This window comes from Heliconius melpomene, chromosome 6 (assembly GCF_056956725.1).
Source record: "Heliconius melpomene rosina isolate 202511_hmr_F chromosome 6, ASM5695672v1, whole genome shotgun sequence".
Lineage (NCBI taxonomy): Eukaryota > Metazoa > Arthropoda > Insecta > Lepidoptera > Nymphalidae > Heliconius > Heliconius melpomene.
The window spans coordinates 7,224,616-7,247,725 of NC_140394.1; the positions used below are offsets into that span (position 1 = coordinate 7,224,616).

The following is a 23,110-nucleotide window of genomic DNA, read 5'->3' on the forward strand; positions in this document are numbered from 1 at the left end:
ATAAATAAAATTAAACATGTATAATATCTTATAACAGTTTTATTAACAATATAAATAGGTAAATTACAAATTTACTCTACAATTGAGCTGCGCTACTCTACTGCGAGCAGTCCAATGTGCTTATTTATTATAATATACTATAGATTACATTTTTATTCCCTTTTTGGGGTCTATTCTATGCACCAACACAGTAATTAGACTCGAAGCTAAAACGACGTCATTTGACGATATGAATTAAATTAAAAAGATAGGATAATAATACATAACAAATATTAAAATAACATTTTTGACTATAATTTGGATTCGAGTCTAAAATAAAGTAAATATATTTCCACCAATAAAAACTATCGCTTATCCACAACAGGTAATATATTTTGCACTGTACTAGTGCGACCTTAAATTTATAATTAACACAATTTTTTTTTAGACATATTAGCATTTTATTTCTTTTTATTTTTTGTACATAATTGATTTATTGATTTTTAATTACATTGATGTTTAAATTTCAATTACTCTCCAAAATGTTGTAGAATTTGGTCATTTATAAGTATTTGTATCTAAATCATTTATTAAAAAAGAGTAAGAAAAGACATATTTAACATGTAGTTTACATAAACTTTCCTCGAGTCATGAGCTTGCATTTTCTTCTTCTCAGGCAGTAAACGTCATAGCAGAATCGATATCTAGATTACAAAGATTTTCTAGATATTCGTTCACAAAATTGAGCAATGATTACTTAAATTAAATAATTACTTATTTATTTTTAGGGTATTCCTAACTTAAAGTAAATAATTTCATTTTAGTGATATCTAGTGCGTTCCATTTATGAAATCTGAGTATATTTTTAAATAATTTTATTTTGTTTCCTTTGTTACATACATACATATTTGTTATTTTACATATGTAGGTATACTAATGTAAGTCAAATCTGTAGGGCAATTCTTTCTGAAATTAGTAGACTTTATGCTACATGCTACAATTTAATTGAATATAATATTTTAATTTTTATGTCAAAAATGTTGTTGTAAACTAAACACAGATTTTATTTTCGTATGTCCTATATCAATAATAGTCGATGTAATTTTGTACATAAAGTAAGCATCTCAAATTATATACCAAATAAAAATATACCACAAGTGACTAATTTCTGATTAACGTTATTCTTGAAAAAAATATGATTTTTCAGTTTCTTATAAGTAATAAAATCGACACATTAATTTAATGTACATGTTCTATTCTACGACAATGTTATGAGTAAATCCGTAGAAGAATTGAAGAAGTCACTTACTTTAATAGATAATCGAAGATATAGTGATACGAGATTATAGTAGTATCTAACCTATTCTTATTTCTTAATTTAATACAGATAGCAAATATTATTTAAAAAGTATATATAAGGAAGAATGATGAAATGAAATAAAAGAGAGAGAGAGAGATTTTAAAAGCGAAATGTTCTTATAAATCGTCGTCTACCTATATGGAGTGATTCTACTTGCTACTAATATTCTAGCTATATGATACTTGAACACAGACAACATTCATTTGGTGGTTTTCGCTCCGTCTTAGTATATAAGTAGCTGCGTAGCGCGTGTTTCATTGAAGGTAGACTTAAAAAATAGAAATAAATATCTATTTACCTTAAAGAACAATTTAAAAACATCATCAGTACATATTACTAATATATAATTTTATTGTTTTTTTTTTGAAGTAACAAAACAATACCAAACAACGATAGATACTCTATATGCATGAATTTATGCATTTTTAAAACTACCTTAGATATGAAAACATGGAACTACAGAAGTTACTTATAAGGAGATAGAAGAGACACTACGTACGTATATCCTATGTTAAACGTCGTGGAATAGAACACGTGCCGGGCAGGACGGGTGTGCGTTGTGGTTTGACGATCAATCGCGAACGTTCAAATTTTATGACTGTAATTTGCTTGCGATTTAGATAATGTGCTTAAAGCCCTATTACAATAACTATTAATAAGATATTATATAAATAAAACTAGCGACCCAAACGCGGCTTCGTCCGCTCAAACTTTAGGTGATGTTTTAACCGAGTTCTAGATAACTGTAAAGTTTCATCTAAATCCGTTCACTAGTTTTTGCACGAAAGTGGAAGAAACATCTATCCTCACAATCTTTCACATTTATAATAATATAGTAGGATAGAATTATCACATATTTACTTGTCTAAAAAGGAAAATTAAATTCGAAACTATATTTTAAAATAACGTAAATATAATATGAATGTTTTGTGCGTTCGCTCTATATATAATAATCAACAAATATTTACAAACAAATTACAGTACAAGAGTGTGAGATGATAGGGTTGTAAGGAACATTCCGCATAAATGTATATGGAAACAACGCGCAAAACAACAACTAACATCATGTTACCATAATTTTCCATAGTGATTCGCAGTTTATGAGATGATGTGAATAAGTACGAAGATATTAACTTGTGTATATTCGTTACAACCCATTAGTGAAGTATTTCATTAAGAAGGCGGCGGACATCGGACCAGCGAGGAAGTCGCGATCTGGTTGAAGTGTTTGTCTATAGGAACACGGTCGTCGTAGAGCGTGGGTGCCTGCAGAATGATGCCCGCTGTCCCCACCAGCACGGCCAGGGTGAATATCCATAGGAACAACCGGTCGAGCACCATTGCTACGTACTTCCAGTCTTCTTTGACCTTTTTAATAAATATTTGAATAAATAATGGTTTTATATTACAAATTCATAGTTTTACGCTTAAATTCGCAATTTTACACTTAAAACTCCACATTTCCATACCAAAATTTCCGTTTAAAACTGCAGAAATGAGAGTTGAGAGATTTAGGTGTAACTACTAGGCTTACTATATCTTATATTACAATTGCATAAGTCAAAACGAATTTACGAACGAACGAACGAAAGTTTATTCAAACCGAATAAAAACAAGAAATTACATAATGCTTTACGAAAATGTTTCTCATGCATAATAAGAACTTATAAAGACTGCATTTATCTACAGTTCCTGGACTTCTTGCCGAAGGCATAAAAGTCTGAAGGTAGGAATTCAACATTTTTATTATTTGTATAAGTTCTGAACATTTTAAATAGATTTCTCCAAATTACATATTAAGAAACAACTTACTGAAATGAATAAATTATTTTGTATCTACAACGTTTCCTTTTCATGAGAAAATTCGTAGTGCTCTACTTAATTTATTCATTATTCAAGTATTCAATGTAAATAAGCTTCTTAGATTTGAATATATATCTTAGTCATCTTGTGTATTACAAAATCATTACTATTTATATTGTGTAATTTTTCCTTTATTGTAGGTAAAAAAATTATATGGTTAATCCTAAATGACTTACTATTGATTTAAAAAGTTAAATCACAAATGTTGAAGTTACATGAAACTTACACGTATATCTCTTTATATTCACCTATTATGTGACGTAAGAAAACCTAGTTAAAAATCATTCCGTTTTCCAATTATAGCACATTCCATGTTGGGCGGAATGCTTCAGAGCACTGTCTACACAACTGTAGAAGGATCTCTACAATTTTAAAATGTAAGCTTGCTCATTTTGATTGGATAATTTGCGGTGTTAGGTTACGCTACCTTAAACGGTGATTCAATTTACCATTTAAAATTTATCCCATTATCGGTAAAAAAATACAAAAGTCAAAAATTTGGATCAAATAAGTTGCGAAGATGTAATTTATGTTATGTTAACTTGCAATTGCTTTACGTTTCCCGATATCGAATTTGATGCGGTGTCGGCATGTACTGTGTACACGGCTATTTGGGTTACGTAGATACGAGTATGTAGGAATCGACTTGGAGCTATGTGTTAGATGGCAACGGTCCAGCATCATGAATTATGCAACTGCTATTCACGAACGATATATTACTTCATTAAAATTAACTTACTATGTATTTAGAAAGGATATTTAATGGTAATATGTAAGTAAGATTATGTTAGTTTTTGTTGTGTTTTGATCGTTTACTGGATAGGCTAAGAAGTAGATTAACTATATATTTAAACTATATATTTAAAAATATATATTTTTAATTAAAAATAACAATTTATAGATTACCTTGGTAGAATCTTCTAACATTCTAGTATGTTCTGCGATGAACCGAACACAAAAGCATGTCCTGTGCACTTCTGGCGGACAGGCAGAGTGACTGAAGCCCGGAGGAGGATCGGGGACTGGACTGAGTGCCTCCTCTTCAGGTACTGGTAAAGCACCGCCTTCACTGGAGCCATGCACGACACAGCTGCCGCCGAAGCGATTACTTTCTCCTAGTCTATCAAAGAAACACAAGTGAAAAGGTTTAAGTAAGTGTATAAACAATTAATAACAATATGACTAATGTGAAGATTTTTTAATTTCTTAGGTGCGTATATTACATATAGTTTTTAGGAAGCAAAAACTTTTTAGGAAGCGTTTTATTTAAAATAATATACATATATGTTCAAGTTTTCCTTTCAGCGCTCAAAACCAAAATTATTATATAAAAAATTTAAGTTTATTTTTATCGAATTATAAAAACATTGAAATTGATAAGCGTTTAATAATAGCAAGTTAAAACTTGCCAGAGTAAGACCGTTAAACATCCATTAGCGTTTATTAAAACAGGCGAGCGAAGGCAGCGCGGCGTCTCGGATAAAGAAAAAAAACACGGGGATATCGAAAAAGTTATTACCATTTTTCGCCTTAGTGTAGTATACCTGATATTTTTCCAGTCATTAATTATATTAAAATACTTATCTCACCATATTTTTTTTACTGAGTTTATACAATACTAGCGGCCCGCTCGCGGTTACGCCCGCGAGAACTATGTTATTATTAATTTCTGTCTCCATGACTACGTCGTAGTGACGTCTATGCAAAACTTGAGATATTTCGTCTAGCATTTGTAGTAATGAAGTTTCATACAAACTTTCAGCCCCAAAAACAACCCCTTAGAAGTCGAATATTACAAATTCCCGTCTTAGCGAGCACCTACGTCCTATAAATAATCCCTATGCAAAATTTGAGATTCCTAGCACATGTAGTTTCTGAGATTTCGTGATGAGTGAATGACCTTTCGATTTTATATATATAGATATATGCGTTTAGGACCAAAGAGGAAACAGGCATTACATGAAGTCAACCGATAAAGCAATTAATCAAGTCGGGCAGCTTTTTCCCAAAGGATAGTCTTTTATTTTGTTGAACTTTCTGAGTAATATACTTATCTATAACTATAGGAGTATATGTATTGGTGGGTTTTATTTTTCACTCTGAAACTTTTCTCATAATATTTAACCTGGTAAAGGCTTATACGGTACTTATAACATATTAACCGCGAACAAAATGCTAATTTACTTTTGAACGTAATACAAAAGACGTCTAGTGTTTCCACGTTTATAAATTAGCATAGATAATAATATATTTAGTACAAATAATACTTAGTAATTGTATCCAGATATCATTGCGTTAAAAATAAATATATTATTTTTATCGCTTTCTCGTTAAGAACAAGAAAGACATACATAATAACGCATTCGTATCACGTTAACATTAATCTTTTTCCTTCAACAATAAATCGATTATTATAGAAAACCTTTTAACGTTTTTCTTCAGATAACATGTAGTAAAATGTAAGCCTATGTTTATATTTAACACTTCGCTGACTATATTCCGCCCGAAGTTCTCAAATCTCATTGAACATTAACTTTCACGCACTTTCTTTAATGGTGAATATCTATTGAAAATATATGGATATAAGATTTCTATAAAATACAGCAAGCTTACCCAGACTGCACATAAGTGGTGTGCGTGAGGTCCTCCTTGCTGGGCGTGCGGGTCAGCGGCCGGGCGGGCGCGGCAGGTGGCGGCCAGGCCCCGGGCGCGCAGCAGTCGTCGTCGGCCGCCGCCAGCCGGTACGGGTACAGGGGCCGCGCCGCGCCGCCGCAGCGCACCACCACGCCGCACGTCGTGTAGCGTGATCTGCACAAGCTGGAAATATTGCTTCTAATGTTCTTGCTCATACGACAATTTTATACGTTTATTGGTACACTAGGTACTAGGTAAACCAGTTTTTTGCTACCGGTAATTTAATACTTAACAGATTACATTTTTTTTACATAACTAATTTAATATATAACTAATAATTACATTGGTATACTGTATAGGAAAAGATCGTGCAAAGTGGAGTAGGTTGAGTAGGAAGGCAGACTCTGGCAATAGCCGGGATTAATGCCAGGAGGAAAAGGAAGAAGACTGTATAGACGTCTTTTATGATCACATCAGTCAGTAACTTTAATAAGAACCAAATATCAATAGTTAGTATAGGGCATGCGAAGGGGCTAGACTATAAATTAAACTAACTCCAAAGTAAAATCTTAATCGACTAACGTGAATCGAATCAATGATAACATTCGATTCGATGAAATTATCTATTTTTGTAATATTAATGTAATATGATTTAAGCAACATAATATAAATATTGATGCTTTGGTATAAACATTTATGTATATATCTGTGGCGCACTGTATATTTTAGCGTAATTACGGTACCTACTGGTAAAGTTGACCCAACTGCAAGCTGACAGCTTTGTTCAACAAACTAAAGCCCAGCTGCATTCGCTTTTTGAATTTTAAATCTCAGAAATGTTTCAAACAATATACAATTCGGTTCGTCAAATCTATAAATATTTTACATAGTTAAACATTTAAAATAGAAGATCAATATACTTTAACAAAAAATACGAAAACTAGGGAAAACTGAGAAAAAAAGAGTATCTACCTATCTTTTTTTTAAAGCTTAAAGTCATACCTAAATAACTTAGAACTTTAAATTTTTTAAAGAAATAAAATATTTATTACCTAAAATATTTCAATAATAGATTGTTTATGGAGGCTAGCAGTAAATGTTTAAAGAGGCCAAGTCGCATTCAAAGCTTCACCGGAGAGCCATTTATGTAACGATCTGTGGCCGCATCGAGAACGGCTTGTCTATTACGGCTCTCGTCATAATAATAGACTATCCACAAATTGCATTTGTGTATCATTGAGGTACTTGCGTCTATGGCGGTTTTAGTAAAGGAATAGAAAAACATTTCTAAATTTAATTTTCTTTTTTCTTGCCAAAAATCATTGCTATGGAATATAAATTATAGAGACAGTAAGCGCATTTGATAATTTATGTAGTTTATATATTTAATTATTCAAACAAAAATATAAGTAGCTACTTTGTGCTTCTAACTTTAAAGTAACGAATCTCCTACACATATAGTTATTTTCTATTGTTTTTTAGGGTTCCGCACATCAGTAGGTAAAACCGAAACCCTAATAGGATTACACTTATTTAAGCACTTTCAGAGATGAAATTTTTCAAATATTCTTCTACGCTATGGCATAATATAACAGCCATGATTATAAAATTAATATTTTATAGATTTTCTGATATTATTAAATAACGTTGAGGCAAAAGTCGGTCAAGTATACTTGATTAGCTTAAAGATGTTATTATGTTAAGTTATTTATTATAAGTAGTTTCACTTTCAAGCTATACTTGTTTATGGGTTGCTTGAAAGATTAAGTAAATATTTTATGCCCATTAATCTTTCTCTTTTTTTTAAATTATTTTGAAATTTATTTTTAATTTTGAAAATTAGTTTTTATAATCGTATCTGAAATCGAAATTATATTGATTTTAAATTTTTTTAGCACTACATCCGATGCAGCGATTGTGATGGAAGTTTTTGTAATTTATAAGTAAAAAAAGAATACTTTCAAAACTAATAACACTTATAAGAATAACACTTCTATATTTTGTTAATTAAAATAGTTTTTATTGAAATATCACATATTTTTAATATATGTAAATAATTAAACAAAATAAGCTTATATATATCTTTATGCAATTCCATTGAAATATATTTTCTGCTTTCTGTAGTTTTCATTTTACTCTTTATAAAGTACGAGCCGACAATGCTACATCTCTCGGGGCTATTGTCAGTATTCTTCGTACAAGAAAAGTTGCATTTAAAGCATAGCCAGTATGTTCGAATTCTTGTTCTAAGATATTTGGGGTTTGTTCTAAAATAGTTGGTTACATTTACAAATATCTAATTATTAATAAGTAAGTAAATAATAAAGTGTTTCGAATGTTTAACTACGAGAGATATGTATAATTTTCTTTCACAAAAAATTATAAAAAAATGATATATTTGTGTCATTTTCTCTGGGTTCCAAATTTTTCGAGACTAAGTTACATTAATTAATAATAATTCTTGATATTTACATTGGTTCAGAATACTTAAATATAAATGAACGTAGAAATCAAATATGTCGCACAGTTGGTCCAGCAAGGATGTATTTGCACTTTTTGAAATATTGCAGGTGACGCAATGACAGTTCGTAAATAGTGCTTCCGCATACACTGACAAATTTAATTTGTTTTTAAAAAAAGTATTATTACATAAGGGTCATAATCAGAAAAAGTGTCCTTTTTGTGTCTTTTCTTGTCCCGCTACTTTGAATGCGTTTTAAAAATACAATTTTAAAGATAATTTAAATATTTTGCCATTTACGATAAATTTATTTATTAACTTAAAGATTTTTGTAATATTTTAAATGTATTATGGCAAATAATAGTATTTGTTGTTAGTTGCAAAAAACCTTTCAAAATGCTTCCATACAATTTTTCGTGTCCCATTCACCACTTTACTTTTTAAGAATTGATTTGTTACGAATGTTTATGGTTTTATTTTATTTCAGATATGTTTATATTACTTTACTTTATGCATAATATTAAATAGAACTACTTTTATTGTTACATTATTTAATAAGCAATATATATTAGTTAAGTAAATTTGTCCCAAAATATTGTCTTTTTGTTACTCAGGGCTAGTAACGTACAATTAAATTATGAACGCAATTATTTTGGATGGTGTTTAATATTGTTTTTTGTTGTGGCACCATTATTCTAAAAGTCAATGCTGTCGTAGCTACAACCAGTAGTATACTCGCAGCAGTTGAGGGGTTCAAATGTTTTAGAGGGAATGCGTGAAATTACATCTCAGGGTTATAAACGGCTTTTATTTTGGTAAGTATTCTATAATTTCGTTTTCTTGTTTATGGTATTTGCTTCTTTTTACAAAATCTCAAAAAAGAACTTCAGTGCTTGCAGATGCAACACGTGGCTTATGAGCAAATATTTAAAAGGGTTAGAATTTCTCAGATTTCATTCTCAATTTCGTTATATTTCGTTACGTAACGAAATTGAGAAAATATGAAGCCTAGTTCACAATTACGGTACCAATGTTTTCTTATATATGTTTATAATAAAATTGTATCGAACCGGTGCTTGTATATGGAAGATATGTATATAAGAAAAAAAATTGCTGGCACATGAAAAAAACTATTAGTGACTTTTCATAAAGTAAAGTAACCAAAAATAATGATTTTTAAGTTTTTTGACTGTTTGCTTGTTTGTCTGTGTTTGTGCACGCTAATCTCAGAAACAGCTGAACCGATTTAGTTAAAAATATTTTTTTATTCTGCCTGAAATTAGTTGTGATTTTGTGATTATTATTTTTTGATAAATATTTTTGTATTTTCAGTAAGCGTCATGGCTCCTATGTCAAGTGCTGAAATACATAAAAGATATAGAGAACGTCTTAAAAAGACCAATCCTATTAAATATGAAGATATGCGAAATAAACACTTACAAAGAATTAAACTTAATTCCAGTGATAACGACTCAAATTTTGATATATTTTAAAGTGGATTTAATTTTATCATTAACTTTGTGATCTCTAACTAGAAATATAAGTTTATTACGTTACTAACTAGCATTATTATATTGTTCATATTGTCAGTTTGTTATGTTTTCTTCCTACATTTATAATCTGTTAATTCAACGATTGAATCTTTAAAACTTTAATCTGTGTCTCATTAAATAAAAAAAACAATAGTTTTATTCATATAATATCCTTATTTTGTTGTGTATAATGCCTTATGACATCAGTTTCGTAACAAACATTATCAGTGTTGTTACTTATCAGTTACGTTACGAATTCGAAAATGTCCACTTTTCTGATTATGACCCATAATTGATGCACTAAATGAGCAATATGTGGGTAATTTTTTCTATTTTACATTTAAAGAAAAGAAAAATCTGTAAAGTTAATATGTGATATATAATTATTCGCTGGTTTTTGATCACGATAAAGAAATAGAATATATAGGTCGAATTTTTAACATAAAAAGCTAATAGCCGAATTATATAATTATTTAATAATTCCAATTCAGATGTTAAAACAGCTTGCTGCAAGCTGTTATGATTATAAATGATTCAATCAAGACAAGGCTTGAATAAAATGTTTTTCTCAATGCGTCTGAGTGAAAGCTACCCTATCTATTTATATATAAACTAGCATAACACAATTTCACCTACTTACCAATATTCTTTACCTAAATGAACATATTAAAGTCTTAATATTTTTTATATAAATATCGAATTGATTCATTGCCTGTTCGTCTTTAGAAGCATCATCTACTTTGTATCGCAATTCACAACAATGACGTTTTGTTCATGATAGATTTTATCAAACGACACAAAAGAATCGGGCGAGCGCACTTTATTGCTTTCATATGGTTTGACTGCCATTTGTGTGCGACTCAAATGGCTTTCCATGTCAAAAATCTTAGGTTTCATTTATAAAAATATTTATCTAATCTGAAAATCGAATAGATAACTACTAGACCATATTTGAATCATTATATAAATGCATAGATTTTTTAGCTTTACGTTGTATCCCGCCTATAGAAGAATAGGCAGAAATAAACTGGTAATACTCCGTTCTCCACTTTCCTTCGAATTTTCAGAGCATTCCATAATTGTTGAGAGGAGGAACTCAAATAATAATTCTTTACCTAGATTTTGAATCAAATCCACAATTGCCACGTTTACAGTCACACGTTAACATATTAACATTTATATAGCTACGAAAAATAAAAACAAATAGAAATGTATAAAAGATCTTCTAATATAGTTACCTCGACGTATCAAACTTGTACTGCGGCCGTTTCATAAAGAGCAATCGTGGGAGGATATGAATGAAGACGCGCTTCACCCAGGGCGCCATGCGGTGTGTTTGCGGCGACCGGAAGTGCACGTTTAGAACCACCACCGTCACACATATACTGACATAACATAAAAAAAATAGTCCTCAATTAAAGAAGTCATTTGTATAATTAACAAAATTTTTTAATATTTTTTTATGGTAATTCAGAAGTATCTTAAAATATATAGAGAACTTAGCATTATAAGATTTTTTGTTAAACGCAAAATTTAAATATTTTTAAACTACATCTTATATATAATAATAGTCACACAATCATGCAGAATTATATATATTTTTATTAAACATAATTATATACATAATAAAAAATACCATAAAGTACAAAAAAAATGTACATGTACAAAAGCGGACTTATCACTAAAAGCGACTTATTTAAAAACACATGTAAAATATTTATTTAGAAATTTAGAAAAAATCAAAGCAAAAAACGAATATTTAAATCTACGTTTCGAAATAGGGATACAATCTATTTCTATCTACAGTTCGGTGTAAGTGCCTATCTAAATGGAGGCAGTTAATCAAGATATACGGTCTTAATCCTGCGGGTGGCGGATGAAATTATGTTCGGGAACCCAAACTCCCTGAGTAAGCACTTTACTTATTTACCTTCCTTACGATATGACCAAATATCTTGTTACGACTTTACGTGACCATATCCACGTTCCAAGATTGCTATAAGTAGTCGTGTTATCGTCGGCACGCCAGTAATGTTCTTACAAGCGGCAGCGAGTATGTATTATAATAGAATAACTTGAATTAGTATTAGACTTGATTTGTTAATAATAATTATATTAATCTTATCTTATCTATCTTATAATAATATATATCTATATATCTTTTATTAATAATAATTATTATTGGTATCTTTTTTATAATAATTTATATTTAAAAATGTAAAATTGATTCACTAATTTAATAAAAGTATATTCTGTTATTATATTAATTTTATATTTATAATAAAGTTGATTTTTATAGCTTTTTGATTATTTTTGTTTATTTATATTATGCGTAGGTATATTAAGTAAAACATATTTAAACTCTACAGGTCTTAAGATACTTAAATAATACAATATATCTCTCTTAGAGTGTCAATATATTTAAAATGATAGATCACTACTTTTTTTACATTTCTCCCAGGTAATTTTTGGTATTCCTTATGGAGGTCTTCTATTTAGGATATCTTATTTTAACATCTTTTATTTAGCGTTATTTAGAATAGATGTGATTTGTAAACAAAGTTAAATATTCAAAGTTTGGCGTAGTAACACAATTAGAGAGATTGGAATCCTTCCGCGGAGATAACAACGGTAAAAGTTTAAGGGTGGCCGACGATTATCATTTTCTTTGAATACAAAGTTATGCAATCAAATATCTGGCTTAAACGCCGAATTCTAATTTATATGGAAATTCTGTGGCTTGTTACCGCGCCGGTTTTAGACATAGGTATTGGAATAAGTTTTGTGTGAGCTCCATGAGGTTATTGCAATGAACCGAGTACATTGAAGGTGAAATTCAGTTGAAAACTAAAATTTGTATTTGATGAAGGAGTCTTAAATTGAATGGATAAGGGAAATCGAAGAAGTGTCTCACTTATTTCTCTCATTGCAACGAATTGGATGTGTGATGAAAATGTAACAAAAAACTTTTTTGTGACTTTTATTAATGTTGTTGTATTTAGGATGTATACTTTGAGTATAAGTATGTTTCAAAACTTAAAAAGGCAAAATTCGGCGTTGAGTTCCGCTATTCATCAAGCAATGCGTAGAAATATAAGAAGAAACAGGGAAAGGAGTGTCTTAACACTAGGTTCCCTTTGCCTGCCCTGTTGTATGCGGGATACAGCGTGAAGCAAAAAAATGTTTCAAATAAGTAAATTAGTGATATGACTATTTATTCAAAAATTGTAGTTTTTATATTTGCCTGTAGTATTTATTTTAGGAGTGAAGTGAACATGTCAACTTGAAACCAACGGAGTCAAGAATAACAACTCGTGAACCAGATCTGTTGAGTTTCTTTTTATTCTATTACTTTATGTGCCATATAATAATAAAATAAAAGTAGAATTATGTTTTGTTTAAATCGCATTTCTCAATTTATGACCGACTGACAGAAAATAAAATTATATGAAATATCCATTTATTACATAAACATTGCCATAATTAACAATAAATTGTGATAAAATATGTTAATTATTACAACAGTATTTCCAATATAAACTGGATACAATGAGATGACAAAAGACCAAAATTAATGTTATAACAGAAAAAAATAAAATATGTCACTCAATTTTTGCTGTTTTGCCTATTTATTATCCGAAACGTGATGAAAGATAAATGTTTCGAGCAAATCTCTAAAGGCGTTAAGATTGCTCACTTTGTTTAATTAAAAATATAATAATGACACAATAAACACTGGAATTTGACAGGCACAAGAAATATGTAGATAAAAATATGAAAAACATGCAGATACCATGGCGCTACCTTAATATAATTTTATAAATATAGGTTACCTTATCGAGACCAATATCATTGCAAAAATGAGGTATTTCCCCAACAAGGGAACGACGAGCGAGGTGGGTGGTATGATCTCCACGACCAGCAGAAAGAACACGTGGAGGCTAATCAAGATGGAGATAGAAAGCGTTACCTGAGCCAAAAAATATTATTAATGTATAAATATTTACAAAGATAAATATTTTATAAAATAATATAATTTATATTTTTTATCTATAAATAATACTTATTATTTAATATTTATCTTATTTATTTTATACTTACATCATTCATTTCATATTTTTGGTTAGTGAATTATTATTTTTTGAAACGAAATATTTTTTTTAAAACGAAAACGACGAAATTAACGAAAATATGAAAATATTAAAACTGAGAGATTATTTTTTTTACTCTTTAACTTTTTTTACAATAATTAAAAAATATATATCAGAAAAAAAATTGACAAATTTAATTATGAGGTAACAAAATTCCATTATTCATATAAATTACAATAACACCGCGGCCGCCGCGAAACAGCCGGATTAGTGTTGTCAATATTTTAAAAAATCAGACGAGCGAATACATTGAACGTTGTATTTCGAGAAGTCCCTTTTGCTTTTTTCTGCTTCTTTATAAAAGATACAACTTCAATTAAGAAATAAATAGAAATATTTTACGCTATAATAAATTTATTTCCATCAAATTTCCGAGTGAGAGTAACAGCCTCGTGCAAAGATTTTTAACATGAAAAGGTAAAACTGATAAAATTGGTCCAATTTTTCACCGTCTACGTAACGATGTCGTTATCGTTTTTTTTACGCGGTGCTAATGTTCTTACATTGGCCTAAAATAAATGTTGTAACAAGTTTAGTACATGCCAATATATTAAATTATATAGGCTTTATATTAAGCTATATGTTCCGCGGGGTTAACTGTGTGAGTTTTATTTATAAGAAAAGATATTTCTTCCCTTGTAATACCGAAATTTGCAGAGTCAACTCATCCTTTAACAAAAGTAAGAAATGGAGTATCCATTTTTGTATTAATTGAATTTAGCTTCTGAGTTTCCCTTCTGAGATGTTTTTGATTCAATTATAGATAACCGATTGTGGTGTAAGAAGATGAAAGTATTTAATGTTTCTTAGAATAGCATTCAACCTCATTGCTATTTACGTATGTATAAATATTTTATTAAATTTAAGTACTATTATTAACTCTATAATTAAAACCCATAAGCAAAAAAATATTTATTCATAGTAGATTTATTTATATCAATTAAAGTTTTTACCTTTTCCCCGCTGTCTGAAGGCAAATAAAATGTGAGGACTGTCAGAAAAGAGATTCCCATGCAAGGTATGATGATGTTCACTGTGTAGAAGAGAGTCTTCCGGCGCATTGTAATATTAAACGTAATATCCAGGTAAGGCTCATCGCAGCACGTGTAGAACTTTTCGTTTCTGGCGAAAGAGATGCTAGTTACTTTACAAATTTTCTTGTTAGTAGGTAAAATATAGAATTAATAGAGACAGGAACACTTAAGCTTGTCACATGAAGGTATTATATGGTGCATCTTTACTAAAATAAATCGAGTTATTCAAGTTTTCATTGTTCTTGGTAAGTGCTCTATCATTGTATTGTTAGTAAGAAAGTAATGACATTGTTAAATCTCATCTTTAAATACAATAAAGCATTAATATGTTTAGAAATAATAATTAATGTACCAACGATAATACTAGCTACGACAGAAAACATTATATATCTTTTAAGGTACTTATTAATTAGGTATTTGTTTTCTTACACAGAAATCAAAATTCAAAGTTAAAGTTACATAATACAAAATTTCTGGACGTTTTTTGCAATGCTATGAGAGGTAAATAAATAAGTAAATCGTAATGTAGTAGAAGTAAACTAAATTCTGAAATATAATATGCAATCTCTCAATTATTACGCTTATATCAACTTTAAATCCAATATTCAGGCTTAAAATAAACGAAGAGAATAAAAAGGTTATCGTTGTAAGTAGTAAGATTTATCTTGTAAGCGGTCTTTGTGTGTCATAGAAAAGGTATTTGTATATCAGTTTGTTTCATAAAAAAAACATGACTATAATATAAAATTAATATAATTTAAAAAATCTTAATGTTACAAAAACATAGTACTGTAAAACAATAATAAACGTCTTTATTCATCAATCTCCTTTTTTTCATTTTGTGACCGAATTGAAAACGATTGCAATAAAACATTGGCGTTGCTCAGGCGTGTCCGGCCGTTGAAAGGATTGCGCAAAGGATTTGTGTTGCGATCAATATCAATGTAGTTTTTATAAATATATACATGAAAATTACTATTTATATTTATTTTATAAGATATTTAATATTTTCATTTCTTCGAGAGCCTCAGGGCAAACTGCAGCGTTGAGTACCGCCACTTTACAAGCAATGGCTTCAGAATTTGGCGAAAAATGGGGACCGGATTGTCTTAACACTAGGCTCTCTTTGCCTATCCTGCTACATGCGTGAAGCTGATAAAATAAATAAATAAGTGTTTTATTTAAATTATTATTACTTACAATACTGTAAGCATTTTTGTGTTTGAAGCAACATTAAAAAAAAATACTGTGTTTTTGGTTCCAGTAAAAATATTTGCAGAAATTCACAAGAAAATATGGATTAGGTACACTAAGGATACCTATTTGAGTTGTAAGAGTGAGTGACCTTATATTTTATGTCGAGAGGACCAAATAAAATGTATACATGTGGGAGCAATTTTACAGAGTGCCTCATAAAAATATCTTGAATGTAAAAGGGTAAGAGCAATTTATTGCTACTTTGAATATAAAATCTTCGGTTGTCGATAAAATAATTATTCAACAAGAATGAGTAGTATATAATTGTAGTCATATTTCTATAGGTAAAAAAATCGCATATAGCCGGGGAGGAGAGAATTCCCATTTTCTGCTGAATTTTTGAGGCATCACGTGTTGAGTGGCGAAACTCAACGCCGAGCTTCATCTTATTATCGGAGCGAGAAATTATAATATTAATAAATAATAATTTATTTTCTCAGGAAAATAAATTTTGCGTCAAATAAACAGTTATTTTCTTAGGAAAATAAATGTTTATTTCACAAAAGCTTTATAATCCAAGAGAGATTGTTTAACAAGGCAATACTGCAAAATCACGTAGAATTAGTCTACGTCACGTAGAGCGTGTTGTTCCGAGCTACGGAATGTTAAAATACACTTTAAAGGAAGATCGAAAAATAGTTTATTCATTGCGCTAGACATATATAATTTATGGACTTGTAAAATACCACCAGTCGTGGCGCAGCAGCAGGTACAAAGTGTGACTGCAAAATCGACTGGTTGTGGGTTCGATCCCCACTCGAGGAAATGAAACGTTTATTTATATTTATATTTTTATTTTTTCGCTCTGGTGTCGAGGCAAAGCGCGGCGTTGAGTTCTGCCATTCAACACGCAATGAAGAATAGCGTGAAGAAGAATAATTAAAAAAAAACCAAAATCATTCGAATGTTACCATAAATAAAAACTTATATTCTATAATATTAATACTTTGACCTTGATATAGAGCCGCGCCCTATATTTAGCGAGGCGGTATAGTGATGGAACAATACAAATAGTTTAAACCGGTTATTCAGAGTGAGGTGACCTACTCGTCTTTTAGCTTTTCTAGCAACAAAACCCCTCGAAGGGACAACAATGAGAGCTCTTTAACGGCCTTTGTCAATGAATTGTAAATGTTGCTTAAAACTTGTATGAACAATGTAGACCTTAAAGCTATTATGAAACATATCATTAGCTTGCATGCATGCATTCTTGCTTCTTGAAGATGAATATTATGGTTAGTACGAATGTATTCCAATGCAATTAAATATATATATATTACGGCGCGCTGCTATGTATTAGTTTTAATTATAATTTCGCAATTATTGCATTTTGATTTTAATTGATTTATGTAATGGATTTTATTAGAAAAATATTTAAAATGGAGCGGGTAACCCCGAATAGGGTAGTAGGTGTAGCCACGAGTTATAGCAGATGTCATTGGTTGACAGCTATGGCGTGAGATGTTCACCAATTAACCTATTGGCTCCTAATCTATTGTAATATTGTTAATCTTGTGAGATTTATTGTAAAACTGTTATGTAAACGAGTAATAAGACATTGTAGAATATAAATGTGACTTTTATTTCAACATCTCTGTTGCTACAACGCCCACAAGTAAATGGTAATAGCCAAGACCGCTTTGAGGCCCCTTCTGATGCTTCTACATATATATATCTCACAGATTTTATATATGTACATACATATGATACACGAAAAAATGATGTGCCTAAGTAAGCCGTGAGAAATAACACTAAGAATTTTTACAGCAATGACTAAACTTGAAGAAGTAATGATAGAATATAAATTGAAGTATCTATATTATTGTGGATGTTATTGAAAAAGTTTTTCGTATCATACAAAACGAGCAATATCTGTAACAATGAATGCGTCTATGAGGCGCTATCTATACACAGCGCTTTGTAATAATAATGGGTCTCTGGATATTATTCTGATGAAGTAATATGCCTACTATATTATATAAATTTATATAACTAATGAAACTGAAGAGAAAATCATCATCAGTAAAATCTTGGCAATATTTCGATAATAATATAAGAGTATTAAAATCAAAAAATCTGTTTCTCGCTATATTCCGAATACAGCAGGCAGAGGAAACCTAGTGTTAAGACACTCCGTTCTCCATTTTCCGCAGATTTCTGGAGACTTTACAGTACTTATTTGAATATAACTAACAGTACGTTAAGATTCCAACAGAAATTCCGTCATAAATGTGTATGTGAACTGTTTACACTTGTATGACGATTTTTTGCGTCTAAGTGGTGTCTATTTGTAAGTACGAGTATATGGAAATTGTGTCAAAGCTGTACACACAAACTAGTTAATGATCCTCGGTCAGCATGGATAAACGTCGCGCAGCCATAATTCTACTATAGAGATAAATAATAACTAGAAACGAAAAGACGAAACTAGTATTTGGGTACACAGTGGATTCATACGGTTACGAAACCTTTTGTCGAAAGAAAAGAAAAAAATGAATATTTACAAAGTTACACCTATAATACCAAAAAATGATACGAGAATGAAATCGTCTATCACTCCAGGTTTAAGGAGGAGACCAGGAACAATTGAGATACATTTTTTTTTATTTCTATTAATTTTGTAAAATCAAACGCTATACGGTGTATTGAAATTGTCGAAAGCTATTTGAAACCTTTTCAATTACATTACACTTCTGGACATAATATGTTTAAACAGCTGCTGATGCGACACTAATTATCTTGTCACAATTAATTTCGCAATTAGAGACACTCGTGTTTATATATACATTGAGGCTGAGTGTACAGTGTATAGTGTCGTATTCTATTCGTACCTTAAGAAATATGGTGCTTTAAACAAGGAGCTATACATTTATAAAACAGTTATTATAAAAAAGATTTATTCTTCTTATTCTGGTTATATTGATTCTGATTATATTGTAACATTTTATTATTTTGCCTTGTTTTCTAAATATATGACAATTTATAGAGCTTTTATAAATAATGAGGTCACAAAATAAAATGTATTTAAACTAAAGAACATAGAAATATTTAATTATGCTTAGTACTTGCAAAATGAAACGTTAATAAAGGCATGTTTACGAAGCTTAATTAAGCTGTCACGTTGTACGTATCTCTTCTGCGATTTTTCCTATTTTTTTCTGCGAGCGAGACAAAACCTAATCTCATTTATGTCATGAAGTTATCCTTGGTGTTCATTTTATAAAAATGAAAACATAGATGTATTTTTGCTTTTGTAATTCAATTTTACAGCAAAAAACCATTTGTAATTTATATCATACAAAATGTTTTTCGTACTTTCCATTCACCGTTTTCGACAATATTGAAATTGGTACAGAACCCTCGGTGGGAGAGTCCGACTCGCACTTGACCAGTTACAAGTTTCACAAAACATAGCAGCATAATTTTTATTTCTCATTTAAGCAGGTACTTTCTAAAATTTATTCGAAAACTTATGACTTTTTATACTCCGTGGCTTCTTTATTAATTTCATAAAAGCTTCGCTTGGCTCTTAAGTGACTTAAGTAAAAGTTAAAGACCGACCACAATTATTTCATTCTTAGACAATATAGTAGGTACGTACAATATCATAAAGTTTAAAATTACCTATTGAAAGATAATATTATGTAAATTAAAATTATTTAAATGAATGAACAGATTATTTTGTTATGTTTACGTTCAGTATATAATATTAATATATATAGAATTAATTACCTATTTATTAGATAATTAGATAAGCAATAAGCCCCGATTTTGTGAGGACAATTTATATTTTAATGACATTATTTCACGATTGATAGAATGTGACGAGGACAGGGCGATCAAAATTATATTTAATATTAATTGAACTTCTGCCACTAATATAATATAAACGGAATACTACGGAATTCTAACGGGAGACAATTTAGAGTAGTAGGCAGACATAGAAGCCTTTTTTACTATATGATTAAGATAGAGGGATCAATGGAGATAGAAAAATAAGTACCTGACTGCTGGAACTTCCAGTATATCCCACTCGACCGACATGTAGAATTCGGAAAGGTCCACGCCGACCGACACTATGTTGCTGCCAGCTTGTTCGTCCATATGCCTCAAGTCCACCTGCGCACACAGTCTCATTCCAAAATTTAAATGTTTTAAACAATTAGTTTTAGTGAATTTAATATTTATGAACTTGTAACAAAATTAGAGATGCTCTTATTTTTCTTTCTGTGTATTATGTTTTTAATAATTAAGAATAATGGAATTTTAATAATTCAAATAGTTTGTATAAGTATAAAATTATACATAATTATATTTTTAAATATAAAGATATAAAACATTTAAATACAAAAACACAACAGAACACTATCTGAAACATTTTAAAGGTTATTTATTTAGTTTTGCGTTTAGGGCATTATCGTATTAATGCTGTTCAAGTGGAGCTATAATAGAAAATATTACACTTTTCACTTTTCGTTTCATAAAATTTTCTATTTTTATCCAACAAGAATCATGAAATAAATTTATTTATGTTTGTTGCTTTAATTAAACATTTTTAATATATTTTTTTATGTTTTGAGTTATATGTTTATTTAATACATGCGCCCTGTCACACAATGTGTACCTAAAAACAAAAAGTCTATAGAGAAGTCGTCCGACTTATCGACGTGTTTCTTGAATTCTCGACGCCTTTCAAAATTGAAATTACTCCGATCTAACCACAAAGTGTGCCAAGTACCTGTATAACATCGCTTTTAGTTTTATTTTTTTAACGACAGTGAATAACAAGATGACGAATCATGCGATATAATAACAACGCGAAACACAACACCTATATCAATTTAAGAGCTTTGAGCTTTCGACGAGCAAAAATGGAGGCCTCTTTAAAGTTATCTTTAATATATCAGCAAACACAATAAGAACACTCCATTGTCTGTACCTCGTCAAAACGCAAGGAGGACGGAAGCACCGGCTCCGCCGCGCGTGTGTGTGTCGCGCGAGGCGGTACGAGGCCGCGAGAGTGTGTAAATCGCCGGCAGGCGAAGCCGCGCGACTTTCCTTTGCTTCATGCCTAATTCCAACAACGCCCTACTAAAGCTAACACAAATTTAGAACACAAGCTATACAATCTAAGGGCTATTGTTGGTATCAGGCATGAGCTTCGTTTTTGTGTAGCGAGTGCATGCAGGATGGTTTTGACGACTGCTTAATCCATTAAAGCCATTTTTTTTTATTGTGAGATCATAATTTTATTTCAAGTGTAATCGGCGAAACCATCGCTCTAATGTAGACATCTATTCCTTAACTGTGTATCGTATTTGTTTTGGTTTTGTAATGACAATGGCATCATGCAATGACCAGCGACACCACATTCTTACAGCCACTATAAATCGCTAATAGGGAAAGGTATAAAATATGCAATAAGATGACCGTTAATGCTCCAAATTGTAACGAATCAACATGTGGAAGTTATTTTATTGTCATTTAAGTTTAAGTGTTGTGCTCAAGTTGTCCGCGTGTTGTCAGTGTAAAGCTGTGTAAGAGACGTGGCCACGGTCTTACGGCGACGGGCCGTCGTGATCGGGAATGCAATTGGTTTGGAGCCAAGCCGAGACATGCAGTGAGTGCAGTGTGTAACACCGAGGAGGCATGCAGCAAGCAGTTGTGTTAGCTGTGTGTGTTTCAAAGTGTGTAGAGGCGCGAGCGGAGCCAGCTGGAGGAACAGTAGAGGATTAACCTTTCCACTTCATTATTCACTCGTTAGCTCATCGAGACGAGCAATAATGAATAGAACAGTTAAGTGATTAGTAGGAAGTGAAAGGATCGAGTTGAGTAACGTTGCATCCCATATCACCTGACATTTATAATTTTATACCTTTCCGTGTCGAGCGAGGAAGGCCGATCGAACTAAGTGGAACCGATCGAGGTTATTCTGGAGCATTCGTGGACACGCACGTTGACAAACTGCTACTCCACATACTTAAAACATCACCATCGCAAAAGTTATGAAAACAACATTTTATAGCTAAAGAGCGAGCTCAAGGCGGCCAGCGAGCGGCGTCGACGCTCGCTCGTCGCCTTGAGTGGTCACCACTGCGAACAGTCTCTCAACTGTATTAATATATCACACAGACGGATTAGTAATATTAATTACACGACGAAAAAACGTTCGAGCCAACAAGCTACTGCATGGACAAGGGCCGGGGCGGGCCCTACGCTACGACCCGCGCGCGCGGCGCCAAGCGTACAGCGGGGCGTCACCTTGAAGCCGTCATACGTCCAGCTGCCTAACTTAAGCACACAGGTTTGCACGTCGTAAGGAAAGAACTCGACGTCGATAGAGCAGGACGACTTATAGACTGCGGGCGGCTGCCACACCACCATGCCGTTGTGGTACACCGTGGCTTTGGTCATCAGAGTCACCTCGTAGTTGCCGTCGGCACTGCGGACAAACAGAGTGGTCAGCCACGGCAGTGGGAATGGCCCGATAAATTACCTTGAATCCGTCGTAAGTCCAGCTACCGAACTTAAGAACGCATGTTTGCTCGTCGAAAGGAAAATATTCCACGTCTATTTCGCAGGAAGACTTGTAAATGGCGGGTGGTTTCCATTCGACAAGCCCTTGATGGTAGATGGTCGCCTTGGTCGCCAACGTTACCTCGAAGTTGCCGTCGGCACTGCAAATTAAGGTACATTACAAGCCGGCACGCGCCCTATTTGACCTTCGTTTCGATAGTGTGTGCGTCTGTGGCGTTGATGATGGAAGATTACTTGATCACCTGTGCTAAGAGTTGAAAGTGTTCATGGTTACCTATTTAATGTTAAAACCAACAATAAAG

The 23,110-nt window shown here is 31.5% G+C and overlaps 1 protein-coding gene across 4 annotated transcripts in view; it reads right to left on the reverse strand.

The window, feature by feature from the left end:
* Nucleotides 1–24: 24 nt before the first annotated feature.
* LOC146538279 (acetylcholine receptor subunit alpha-like) overlaps nt 25–23,110 on the reverse strand; it is a 37,478-nt gene continuing 14,392 nt past the window's right edge. Inside the window, exons 3-10 of one of the 4 annotated variants that reach the window (XM_085186305.1) lie at nt 22,533–22,713; nt 20,275–20,390; nt 14,934–15,102; nt 13,663–13,799; nt 11,068–11,214; nt 5,816–6,010; nt 4,109–4,322; nt 25–2,707 (exon numbers count right to left, since the gene is read on the reverse strand). In XM_085186305.1, the coding sequence (XP_085042431.1) occupies nt 2,513–2,707; nt 4,109–4,322; nt 5,816–6,010; nt 11,068–11,214; nt 13,663–13,799; nt 14,934–15,102; nt 20,275–20,390; nt 22,533–22,713 (1,354 nt within the window). In that variant the 3' untranslated portion in view covers nt 25–2,512. Of the gene's footprint in view, nt 2,708–4,108; nt 4,323–5,815; nt 6,020–11,067; nt 11,215–13,662; nt 13,800–14,933; nt 15,103–20,274; nt 20,391–22,532; nt 22,723–22,767; nt 22,949–23,110 lie in introns of those variants that run through there. The other 3 variants (XM_085186304.1, XM_085186303.1, XM_085186302.1) reach the window with 3 other exon arrangements.